Consider the following 13,531-nt stretch of genomic DNA (forward strand, 5'->3'; position numbering starts at 1 on the left):
AGAAACGTTCTTTAATTTTGGTGACGCTGATGGCGTTATATGTGCTAAATTGTCACGACCAGTCATTTAATAATTGTTTGTTTCTTTAACAATCTAATGCTAACGTGGATGTGTTGTGCATATTTTTTTCAAGCTTGGCAGTACGGTGTGTTCAGCAATTTACACCATAGCATATTAAAAAATCGGTAACACAAATCCACGAACAACTAGGGAAATAATGCACAAGAGCAGCTGTTCACAGAATTCAAGTATACAAAAAAGACATACGCATTCAAAGCATTTAGATCGTGAGTCAGGAATTAAGATGTCGGGTAAAGAAGCTAAAGAGAAGTTTTAGATTGTAGTGCTTACAAACTATCTTCGTGAGGCGCCCTGTAAATGTTGGCGATGTCCACCATCTAAAACATATCACGTTGGTGAAGAGATGAGTAACCAAGCGCATATATAAAAAAACAATGCTTTTTTTAGTTTGTGTTTGAACGATATGACGGTTTTAGCGACCTTTTTTTGGTTTCCCAGATAACCCTCCTATTGTAGATAAGAAATATATAAGCAAGGCGTCTTTAATCTCTTTCATAATATTTACACAAAAAATGCAGGGTCAGATGAAATACAAAATGAGTTTCTAAAAAGGTATGATGAGTGGGTATTTCATTTCATACCATAATTTCTTTTAGTCACCTCTAAATACGAACATGTTTCCCAGCTCATGCAAACGAGCAAAGACAATACCTGTTCATAAAAGTGGCCATGTTTCAGACGTCAGCAGCTCTCGACCAATTTCTCTTAGAAGTGCCTGATCTAAAATTTTCAACATGCTGTGTCTAAATATATGTTAGCGTATTTTTAAGAATATAGAATAGTACTACAATATCCGCATGCTTTTTGCAGAAGACTTTTCACAACAACTCAACTTGTCGAAACTGTGCAGGATCTGGCGCACACGACAAATTACCTCGGTTTTTCTGTCGCGCACCAGTCATCTAGCTTAGTTTGGATATTTATGTTCATCCATTGTCCCTCTTGTTCCCTTTTCCATGGTTCATTATTGTTATTTTTGTCCAGCTGGCTTGCACCTTTGAATTAATTGCATTATCATCATAACCTTAAAAATGCAGGCCGTTCACCCTTGTAGGTGTTGGACCGGTGGCAGCTGTTAAAACCCGTTTGCCCTACTGCCGTCTAGCTCCTGGTTGGCTCAGTTGGTAGAGCGCTCCAGTGGAAATGGGGAGGTCCTAATTTCGATACCAGGACCAGGCGGAATTTTTCAGTCGAGCACCAGTTATACCTAGTTGCGTTTGTCCTTTGTCCCTCTTGTTTTCCTTCTACGAGGTTTATTATCGTTTTTCTTGCCCAGCTCGCTTGCACCTTTGCATTAATTGCATTACCTGGCAAACTGACATAGTATTCCTGGACTTCGCGAAAGTGTTTGATAAGATATCGCATTCAAAATTATTACATCAAATCAATGCAAATTTTAGAAATCCAAATGTAACGAAGTGGTTTGCATTTTATCTTCCTTTTAGGGAGCAATACGTGGATATAGTAGAATAACGATCTAGCCCTTCACCAGTCATGTCTGGGCTGCCCCAAGGAAGTGCTTATGGATTTGCAGATAGCGGCGTTGTATGAAGTAAACTAAACACCTCAGAATATTGGATAGGGTGAAACAGTAACCTACGAAACTTTAACTGGTGTGAAACGTGGCAGATTGTATTCAGCCTAAGAAAATCAGTGTTTATGACAGAACTAGAAAGAAACCTGTTTTAAATTAGAAATACAGCCAAAAACCAGACTTGTGCTCGTCACTTGAAAAATTTAATGGATTACAATTACAAATTATCGAGCCTCAAATGTAATGGAATACCGTTACAAATTACTTTCGCTGAAAAGTAATGGGTCACTTTACTCGTTACGTTACAACTTACTTTCACGTTACTTTTTTTTGTAAACTTATCCAGAAAACAATAAAAACATTTTTCATTATTTTTTTTCAAAAAATGTTCTCCAACACTTATCATTTCTTCTGCTCCCGTATTATGGTAGCTCTTGAAAAAATAAAGTATTGTATATAAAAAAAAGAGTGTAGGTGCATTCCGTTCACCTGCAAGCTGACGATGCATCGAAAGCTGCAACCACACCCACCACCCCGCTAGCTTACAGCGACCGGAAATGATCCCTGGAATTGTGCAGACGAAGCCAGCGGTGCGCATGCTCAGTAGCAGCGTCTACCTCAGCTATGAGATTCCGAGCTAAAGAAGCCATCTACGGAAGCTTTCTTTTGACTCGGATGTTTCGCCTGTTATTCACAAGAAAAGAAAAACTTATATTTAACTTTACAATGTATAGCCAATGCAGCATGCAGATGTCCCAGCTTAACTTAATGTGTTTCCGTAGATTAGAGTTTGTTGTTCTTGCTGATGACAATGTGTGTGTTTTTTGGCAAGCAAAGTATGCACTGAAACTCAAGGTTTCCGTTTTCCTTAATGCCCAGAATTTTGAACATCTCATAAAGAGGAGGCCACTGAAAAGACGGACAATCCATTACCGAAAACTCAACCCAAGAGAAAAAGTGCCGGTTATGGGTTATCGATCGTTCATCGGTTTTCACTTTCATACCGATATTCGTGGAGCCAGGGGAGGGGAGGGCATAGAGAGTGAGAGAAGCGGTGGCCATCGGTCTCACAAAACAATAGAGGATCACACCACTTTTACGCGTTCTCTTTCTCTCTCTGTCAGCACTCCTTAGATGACCTAACCCCGACCCCCTTTCCCTTTATGTTGGCAGTTGACTGTAAAGTGAGGAGTGGACTCGACCACCATGCCCAGGCAAAAAACCAAAAGAGGTATCCTTTGTACCCTCGAAGACGATACTCCTAGCCTTGCGTCGGGCGCTTTTCAGCTGTGCCTCAAGAGCGTGCTAGAATACAGTAGCGCACATCAAAGACGAAGAGAATTCGATATCCTCGCGCGAGGCTACATCGTCTGATACGCGAGTTGTGAACCTGCGAATCGAGGGGATACGGACCCGCGTTTGATGTCTGTGTCACACACACACACACACTGGGAATGTGTGCGTCAAAGCTAACACAGCACTGTAAAGCCTCAGTCGAAACCTGACTAGTGCAGCGCCTGAAATAAAGATTTTTTCATACGACACCATGATAAGAACCATTCTTGAGAATGCAAAAACCAGGTGGGACCCGCATACCGGGACAAATTGCTTTAAACTGGAAAAGCTTCAACGACTAGACTCCAGATTTATCTTTTACATAAATTGCCGTGCTTATTCTTATTCTTTCACACAACTATGTGAACTCGCAAAACTCCCAACTTAAGAATCTAAAACAAAATAGAAAGCCATGTTTTTTTTTCAGATAATTCTTAATCACCCAAGATCAATAAATTACACTACTTCCAAATTCGCCCTAATAAATCATGAAGGCATCGCCAAAGCATGCACATTCCATGTCGGTCTGTAGGAAGCTATTTCTTCGCATTCCGTTTATTTCCTAGAGCCATAAACGAATGGAATTTAATACCGAATGCCACCATTTCATCAGTGTCACTAAGTAAATTTATTGAAAGTTTTGAAAATATTTTATGTGCCACTCATTAAATTCGGCATAATTAACTGCACTTAGTAGGGTATTAATTACTGCTGGCAATGTGTTCTTTTTGTTTCTCGCTGATAAGTCAGGTGCATCTTATAAGCGGGCTATTATTTGTTTATACGAGCAACTTGTTTTTTTTTATCAGCGCCTTTCATGTGCTTCATTATGTATTTTTATCGACCCTGTAAGAGCCAAAAGAGGGCTGACAGTATTAGTACATGAAATGAAGTGAATGAAAAAAGGAGATGCTTATTCATCTCGTCTGTTCGGTGACTTAAAAAACGAACAATTGCATGCGCGGTTGTTCGTTTTTTATTATTTTTCAAAGTTTCGGTATAAATTATGGATATCATACCCCAGCTTGCCTGCGTTTTTCTTTAGTTTTTCATGTTGTTCACTTAAGGGTGATCGGTGACCGTGTGTGTTAACGCAGTGCAGCACGAAGCATCTAAAGCGAGTGCTCGTGCAGCAGAAACCAGGTATCCTGAGCTCAATTCCTCTACCAAGCCCCTTTCAATCTGGATGAGCATAGTACCGGAGAAAAGTCGTGTTTCAGTACTGCACGATGCACATTAAAACCACAGTCTTAGGGGTGGTGTAGCACTGGCCAAATTTCTCATCTACAGCGGAGGTAGCAAACACCCAGCTGGGTTCAATAACTTCCCTCAGCCAAGAGGAAGACTAGAAATGTTAACCTTGCTGAAGAACTTGACGTCCCTGCTGGAGGCCTTGAAGCTGTTCCTGCGGCTGAAGGGGATGCTGGGGCGAAGCACCTTCAGGTTGATGGCGGCCACGTCCAGGTACTGCAGCAGCTTCTCCAGAAGCAGGCTGGCGAAGCGCCGCTCCAGGCCCTGCGCCGCGCCTACCGCGGGCGACATGGGCTCCTCGCTGGGGGCACCGCCACGCTCGCGCCGCCGGGTCATCTTGCTGAAAACGTCGGTATGCAAACATGAACAGCGAAGGTCACCTGGATCATGGGATATAGAAAGGTTCCCTGTTTTCGGCGTATAAAGACAAATCCCGAAAAATAACACCGAAACCAATTAAATCAAAATCGGGGAAAAAATTCCGAATAGGAGTTGTATTTCAATAAAAAGAGCCCAAGCTTCAGGGAAAGAAATTTTTATCTTTCTTTTCTGTTTACCCAGAATAACACTCCTCGTGAACTGTATGCTAGGCTGCTGTTTTATCCGGGAACCACACCCCTTACTCTTTTTCTACTCTCGATTCCTTAAGTATTCCGGTCCTACGAGTATTTCCTGGAGGCTGGGGAACCCAATGTTCCTGTCCTGTCTTCTTCAACATAAGCCCTCATGGACACTGATTTTGTATTCGAAACCCTAACAGTCATCAAAAAGACACCGAATCCGGGGAAAAAAATTTAAGCTCCAAAACGCAAAACCATACAATAAATTTAGGAGAAATTGTTTTCTAGGTAAGCTTTTATGCAGACAATCAATCGAAGTTTCAAGTGAAATTTATTTGGGTTTTCACGGGCCTAGCCAGTGGGAAAGTAGAGACAAAGGGCATTTCTGCCTGAATTAATGAGCCAGGTACAATAGCCCCACGGCGCATGCTTAGTCTTCAAGATATTTCCTATAATTCATATAAATTAATCTCAGCCAGCACAGTTCTTTAAGAGTATCTGTTTATAACTAAATGTATTATATATTAAACCATGGATAACGTTGAGAGACAGATTGTGCGGCGTGTTTTGAACTCCTCTCATCACCGGGGCGACATACTTTTTTTTTCTGCAATGCAGGTATATGGAGGTACCTATGCATGCTGTTTTAGAAAACTTCTGGAAAACTTCTACACGTGTCGAACCGACACAGCCTTCTTCACAGTCCACTGAACAAGTAAAGACATTTTAGCGTTGCGCCAAATAAGTAAGGCCGATTAGCTATCTTTTAAAATATTGATCTTGGCGCGAACCCTTTCATACAGAGATGGAAGATCATGTTGAGAGATGGAGAGGGTTGGCAGTGTTCGTATGAAAACGAGGGGAATCGTACTTCTTTGATCCTCTAGGTGCTCGACGAGTCCTCGCAGTTCAAGATCATCTCTTCGGAGTGCTGCCGTGTCACTGACATCTACTGCGCCGAGGAAACAATCGTCATCGTCGTCTTCAGTGCAGGCAGGTCTGGCCTCGACGGAGATCCTTGACGGACAGTCGGCGCCACTGTGCTTTCGGCCGGACTTGTACACCACGGTCATGTCAAGCTCCTGCAGTCACAGACTCCATCGGGCGAGGCGTTCCGAGAGGTCCTTAAGATTCGCAAGCTCGCAGAGTGAGTGGTGGTCCTTAACCACTCGGAACGGACTTTCGTACAAGTATGGGCGAAGCTTGGTGAAGGCCCAGACGACAGTGAGGCATTCTTTTTCCGTAGTAGAGTAATTACCTCGGCCTTGGACAGTGTTCATCTTGCATAGGCGATTACCCGAACTGTCCCCTCCTGTATTTGGACCAGCGTCGCGCCAAGCCCCGTGTTACTCGCATCCGTGTGAATTTCTGTTCATGCATTCAGGTAGAAATGGCCAAGAAGAGGACGTGTTTGAAGTCTTCATTTAAGCTCGTCGAACACCCGCTGGTGGTCTTCCGTTCATTGGAACTTTACGGCGTGTCTTGCAAAGTATGTCAGTGCCATAGAAAGCTTCACAAAGTCTCTAACGAAACGCCTGTAGTAGGTACAGAGGCCTAGGAACTTTCTTACGGCCGTCTTTTTCGACGGCAGAAAAAAATGCGGCTACGGCGTGCATTTTCTCGAGGTCAGGACGAACACCCTCGCTCCTTACTATGTGGCCTAGCCTTGACCTCACCATATGCGAACCGACATTCCGTTGGCTTGAGAATTAGCCCAGCAGCCTTGATAGCTTGAAGTGCGGCACGGTGTCGTCGTAAGTGCTCGTTGAAGTTGCTGTCGAACGCCACAAGTCCGTTGAGGTAGACGAAGAGGCTCTGCCATTTGAAGCTGGCTAGCACGGTATCCATGGCACGCTGGAATGTCGCCCGCGCTGTGCATAGTCCGAAGGGCATCACTTTAATATCGTACAGTTCGCCGAGCGTGACAAAGGCAGTTTCCTCCCGAGCCTTTTTGTCAACTTCGATCTGCCAGTAGGCACTCTTCAAGTCCATCGACGAAAAGTATAGGGAGTGGCGCAGACGGTCCAGATTGTCGTCGATGCGGGGGAGCGGGTAGGCGTCTTTCTTTGTCACAGCATTGAGTCGACGATAGTCCAAACAGGATTACAAGAATCCGTCCTTCTTCTTTAGGAGCACAACAGGTGAAGCCCTACAAGAATCCGTCCTTCTTCTTTAGGAGCACAACAGGTGAAGCCCATGGACTGCTTGACGGCTCTACGATGTCATCCTCAAGCCTTTCTTGAACCTATTCTTGGATGACTTTCTTCTATTTCAAAGGGACACGGTACGGCGACTGGCGTACTGGGTGCACGTCGCCGTCAGTGACGATGCGATGCTTCGCCACCGGTGATCGGCGAACTTTCGTGGATGTGGCAAAACAGTCACTAAACCAGTTGCCGGCGCTTTGGAACTTGGAGTTCGGGGTCAATGTCAAGCTGCGGCAGCGACGTACTCTAGTGCTCCGATTACGAGGTTTCCTCGGAGATTGCGGTGACCACGGCTGGCGTTTGATGCTCCTCGGCGAGGCCCACGGTGGTACCCTTCATTAGGTGGTGCGGCTCTTCTCAAAAGTTCGTCACGAGAACACTTGTACGTCCTTCTTGGAGATCCGCTACGCCTTGTGCAACGCTAAGTCCTTTTTCGAGGAGACGTTGGACGTTGCCGTTCAGAAGACCTTTACCGCACATGACTGCGCTTGTTATGATACGTACGATAACACTTGACTGTGGCGGCAGGTACACATATTTCGCAATAACTCGCATCGCGATTTGCGTCGTGTTGGGCTCTACCGGCGGCAGAACAGGCTTTCACAGCGTCAGATTGTTTGCCTCGAGGTCGATGATGGCGTCATAGTCGCGAAGAAAGTCCGTTCCGAATAGAGCGTCCCTCGCATAGTCTTGCAAAAACGACGAACTTCACATTGCACGTCTCAACATGGATATCAACGCAAGCAGTACATTTCCCGGCTGATGAGGTGTCCTCCGGCGGTTCATAGTGGACGTCCATCCCACGCCGTCGACACTTTGTGAAGATGTCGAGAAAGCTTCCCACTAACAACGGAATAGTCTGCTCCGGTGTCCACCAGTGCCGACACGTCGTGGCCTTCGGTAACAATGTTGAAATTGTTTGACACCGTTGCACTGCTGTCATTTTCTAGCGTGCCGGTTTCAAAGTGGGAGCCCCGCGACGTTCTTGAAGGTTCTTTTTTTTTTGTGCACTTTTGGCAACTTCATCCCCAGGGGTTGCAGCGCTTAGTTTTCCCGGCGAGCAGCATGGGGCGACAGGCTTTCACGGCGGGATCTACGCATAGGTGATGCTGGTCAATGGGGTGATGGTGAACGAGATCCTTGGAGTGAAGCGGGACCTGAAGATGGCTAGTGACGAAGGTATTCAATTTTTTGTAAACGCTCACCGTATCTCGGGCGTGGATAGTCCGGCGCGAACCATCGCACGCCCATCTGGCGGTAGGGGCACTGCCGATAAATGTGGTCAGTTTCTCCGCAGTGGTAGCACACCGGCCATCTGTCAGCTATTCACCACAAGTCTTTTCCTGGGTGCCGAAAGCTCCCGGCAGACGTACGGAAAGCTTCCCTTTTGGAGTTGGCGAAACTGCGGAGGTGCATCTCGTCGTTGGGCTCTTGCGGCGTATGTGACCGCCGGCTCTTCAGATGGTGCCGCGATGACGGGAGCCTCTGGTGGGATGGCCCTCTGAACTTCCTCTCTCACCACTTCGGCAAGGGAGAGCGCGGCCGGGCGTGCGGCACCGGGCAGTAGCTTCTTCCGTTCTTCCTGGGGCCCTAAGCTGGACACTTGGCGAAAATGTCGGCGAGAAATTTGGCGGCCTCGATTGGCCAACGCCACACCTGACCTTGGCGCCAGCCAATCATAGCCGCCGGATTTCTCGCCGACTTTTTCGCCAAGTGTCCATATTAGGGTCCCTGGACGACGTCGGATGATACAGAGGATGCCAGGGAGGTAGTACCAAAGTCGGATCCGGATGTCGCCAGAGTGGGTATGCCAGGGTGTCGCGGTAGTGCCTGGCACCCGTGCTAGTAGGGCACGTTCCATATTTGTCGCCTCCGTGACAAGCCCGTCGACCGTTCTCGGGAAATTGCGGATAAGACCGCCGAATATTTCGCTCTCCACACCCCTCATCAGGTAGTACAGCATCTTATCCTCGGTAGCCTGAGGGTCGGCGCGGGCGCTCAAGCGGAGAGCATCCTCGACAAAGCTGGTGACGCTTTTATTTTGGCCTTGGATCCTTGTTAGAAGGTCGTCTTCAGCCATCTCGTGTCGGTGTTGTCTGAAAAATGTCCTCTTGAGTTCTTGCTTACATACTTGCCACGAAGTTAAATAAGCCCCGTGGTACTCCAGTCAGTGCCTCGCAGTTCCGTCCAGCGAGAAGTAGATGTTCTTCAAGCACTGCTCAGATGCCCACCCGTTATGGCGGGCCACACGTTTATAGTGTTGCAGCCAATCCTCGATTTCCTCATGGACATATCTCCGTGGAAAGACGTCGGAGTCCGGGATATGATGGCGCCGGTGGCCGGTATCTGCGACGACTGGTTGACCATCGTCGGCCTCATTGGCTGACATTTAGTGGCAAAGGTTCAAATTCTGGGGGAAACGTTAGGTGCGGCGACTTGGTCGGGTCTCGGTCCTCTCTTTGTTGGGTCTTCGTGAGCTTGGGGACGGACTTGTACTGCGGCCATCGGAAGGGTACGTTGCACAAACATGCGTTACCCAGCACCTCTACCAAAATGTCACGAATGACAAATGACGAGGCGGCGAAATAACTGGACAAACTAAAATTTAATGTGGCGAACCTGTGCCGAAAATAAATAAGAATGAATGGCGAATAACAGGCGTCGCAGGCGTCGATGACGGTGTAACGGCAGGATCGAGCGCAGGGGATAAAGTGAGAGTGTGCAGCGCGGGGCGGCTTCTTTCAAAACCTTTCAGAATGTCTAGAGAATTCTACCGAAAAGATTCGGGAATCGCACTTCCTAAGTATAAACAAACTATATCATTCTCTAATCTTCTAGAACATTCCCCGCTTACATGAAGAAATATAAAACGACGTGCATTGGTAGGCGTCGAACCCCGGCCATCTGCATAGATGCCAAGCGCGCGGCCGACCTGGCAAATTAAGCACGCAGCAATATAAGAATCAGTTTAGTACATCTCATTACAATGAGAACCACATGAAAGCGTGAACGAGCTACGATGGCCAGATCAACCAAAATGGGCGACGACTTCTTTAAACTCAGACCATATCAGCAATTAACCGATGAACTTCACCATTGGAAGCCCAGCATAGCCGGTGAACTCACTGTCGGCGAGTGATATCGAAAGAAGAAACTGTTTAACACGTTAAACAATTCCGTCGTTCCTTTCTCTTTCACAAAAGAAAACTTTTCGGATGTTCACTTTCGAGGCGCATGTGCGGTGTGTTAATCTGTGAAACACATGATGTGCGCTAAACTATCATGAGGTGCCACAGAAAGTATGAATTCCATATTACTGTAAATAAAATGTGTACAAATTATTGCTCGAAGTAATTCCAAAATAGTTAACAAGTAAATTTAACATGTTTAAAAGTGTTTGTAATGCAATAAAATTTAATTATAATGATAATTCAAAAAATGCAACGGTGCAAGGGAGCTGGACAAGCATAATGATGATAATCCCTGGAGGAGGGGAAGAAGAGGGACAAAAGAAAAACACAAATCTCCAAACATAGCTATGTGACTGGTGAGCGACTGAAAAAATCCTCCTTGTTTTGGTATTGAACCAGGGACCTCCCCATTAACAGTGGAACGCTTTACCAACTGAGCTAACCAGGGATTAAACGTCAGTAGAGCAAACGGGTTTTATCAGCCGCCACCAGTCTAACACCAACAAGGGTTTCAAGGGTGAACGGCCTAAATTTGAAGGTTATAATAATATGCTAACCATGCAACAGCGGAAGCGAGCTGGACAAGAATCCCTGGAGGGGGGACAAGAGGCAGAAAGGTCAAATATAAGTTACGTTCGCGTATTTGCGAAGTAATTAGTAATATAATTCCATTACTTCTGAAAACTTATTGCGCCATCTCTAGAAATAACACTGAACCACCAGTTAGCCGGCTTAGTATACGGCGAGAAAGTTGGTCAGCTTCTGTGCAGAGGGACAACAGCAAGGCCATGGTGCCGAGCTGCCACTCGAAGTTGCGGCGGTTACACAAACACGGAATGCTCATACAAATTGCGCCTATTTTGCGGCTTTCGGAAAATCACAGATTGTTTGCGACTTCTGCAATGGAGGAAAGCTAGAGGAAATACCTCTAATGGTATGTCGTTTTTGTCAACCGACAGCTACTAGAGGTGCAACAACAATGAACAAAGAACTTAAGGACGAATGTTGTTTGGTAACCCACCGAGGAGAACACAGTCTGTTGGGGCGGTGCTTGGTTGCTCACGTTACTAATCCTTCTCGCCTTTTTTTATCCCCTCTTTCGTGCGGAAAGACGCGTTTCGGTCGACTTGCTCGCCTATAAATATAGTTCTGCGTTTCTGGAGTATATTTTATTTTGTTTTCGGTGATATCTTTTTAAAATATTTCCCCTCATATTCGCAGTTTTTCAGTGCCAATTTTCGGTGTCGTACAAATATGCGTGGCCCAAACATTGCGGAAACTTTCCGGTAGTGATAAAAAATTAAGTAAAATAAGAAAAGCACTTTAGAAAGTTTACTGACGGGTTGATTCCAGGTCAACACAAAATGAAGCTATATAGAAATTGTTATTTTCATGGAGCTTGCGTATTTCGTATTCAGTGACAGCTTCAATCAAGGGATTTTCGGCTTTCCCCGAGTTTGATAAAGCCGATTCGGGGACTATTTTTAGGGGATAATTAGTCGATAATGAAAACACGGAATCCTTAGTATAATACAGAATCATATCGAGTCACCACGGTGCAATCGCTACAACCTTACAATCTGAAATAAGAACGTTTGCTGGCAACAAGAAAGTTTGAAAGGACACCAATCCTAGTGACATCCACCGTTCTATGTTACGCCCGTACCTGCTCCGACGTGGTCGTTTGACAAGCCGTACCTGGAGAGGCGGTATCCCTCGTACTGAAGGAACTTGAGGAACTCCTGAGCCCTGTCGCGGTTCTTGTACTTCTCACGATCCGTCAGCAGGTCATACGGCACAAGCTGTGGGTGGATACCACCCCCTGCACAACAAAGGCAGCTAAACGTACAGTTTCTTGACCATTAAGGTCGTCTGGTTTTTGTAAAACTAAACTTCAACTAGGAACTGGAAATGCTTTACACTTTAATGCTACATATAAAAATCTGAAAAATATTGACCAGAATATTGAGCAAAAAGGCGAAAACGGTAGTTAGAAAAGCTTGCCTTTCGTGTCGCCTTAAATATGGCATTGCAACACAAAGGCAGCATGGAAACCAAGGGACAAGTAGAAAGCGATAGGACAAGCGCTTCTCCCGTCCAGACATGTCCTTTGTCCTTCGCGCTTACTGATTTTGTGATGTTTAAACAACAAGGTCACCAACCTATATTTGACATTACAAGCTTGGCTAACTAACTAAAAGCTACAAAATCAGCAAAATGCAATAATGAATCACATACCAACGGCCTCCAACTCCTCTTTCATTTTTTTCGCCCAGATGTCATGGGTATTCTCTCCAAGACGTTCCGACATGGTCTAGGAACAAAGGAGTCACTCATTATACGACTGACTTGTAAATTCAAGAGTATCTCTGCTGTCATATAAATTAAAATTGCATTGCATAGGAAAATCATTAATTGTCTAGAGTTGGGCGGGCTGCAGTGCTGTCTTTCACGATGATCATAAATACTGCAAATTGGAAACTACAGCGCTTTATTCAAAATGCATTACTTAGTTCAAATGTCTGCGTAGAGGCTGAAGCATCTAAATATAGGAATAGGTGAATAAGCACTAAATCATTATTGTAATTAAAACTTTTCTAATACGAAAGTGTAAGCTGATTTGGAGATAGCTTGGGTGCATATAATAATAATAATAATAAATATTTATTTTCAAGTGCCCAAAAACAACCAACAGGTCTTTTCTTTGGTACACATAATAAATGAGGAATTAAAATAACAGAGACATGGCAAAAATACACAAACGTTACAAATTGGCGACAAGCGCTTTCAATTTCATCGCGAACACCCGAGAGTCGCTAAATATATCCACTTCAGCATTGTTGATGCGGTTAAAAAGCAGTTGGCAGCGTGATAAAGGCGAGAGATCACAGACAGTATTAATGTAAAAAGTACTATGATTTCTAGTGGGTCCGGAGGGAACATGTAAATTAACATCACTTAAAAGCGAGCCACAATCAGATACACCGTTTACTAACTTATGAAAAAAGACTAAGTCACGTTCCGCTCTTCTATCGGACAAGTTTGTTAACGAAACTTTTTTAAGAAGAAATTCATAATCAAAATAGAAGCGACGATGAGAGTATCGATCATACACGATGCGTATTAACCTCTTCTGTACATTTTCAATGTTCAATGCCTGAGTTTTATTTAACGCATTCCAAGCTACTGAAGCAAATTCAAGTCTAGACCTGACTAGGGTACAAAATAACCGAACCAAGGAAGCCGGGTTATTAAAGTGCTTCGTAATACGAGATATAACACCAAGCATTCTTGTTGCACTGCCAACGACAAATGACACATGGGCAGTAAAGGTTAGAACATTATCAAGGTATACGCCAAGGTCTTTTATGA

General features: G+C 44.9%; 1 protein-coding gene across 1 annotated transcript in view; it reads right to left on the reverse strand.

The window, feature by feature from the left end:
• Window positions 1-13,531, reverse strand: part of LOC8026823 (ryanodine receptor) — a 561,398-nt gene that overhangs the window by 187,601 nt on the left and 360,266 nt on the right. The window contains exons 68-70 of the mRNA XM_040217827.3: window positions 12,398-12,473; window positions 11,858-11,981; window positions 4,310-4,541 (exon numbers count right to left, since the gene is read on the reverse strand). Of these exons, the coding sequence (XP_040073761.2) occupies window positions 4,310-4,541; window positions 11,858-11,981; window positions 12,398-12,473 (432 nt within the window). The remainder of the gene's footprint in view (window positions 1-4,309; window positions 4,542-11,857; window positions 11,982-12,397; window positions 12,474-13,531) is intronic.

This window comes from Ixodes scapularis, unplaced genomic scaffold, assembly GCF_016920785.2.
Source record: "Ixodes scapularis isolate PalLabHiFi unplaced genomic scaffold, ASM1692078v2 PGA_scaffold4__175_contigs__length_147842914, whole genome shotgun sequence".
Taxonomy (NCBI): Eukaryota; Metazoa; Arthropoda; class Arachnida; order Ixodida; family Ixodidae; genus Ixodes; species Ixodes scapularis.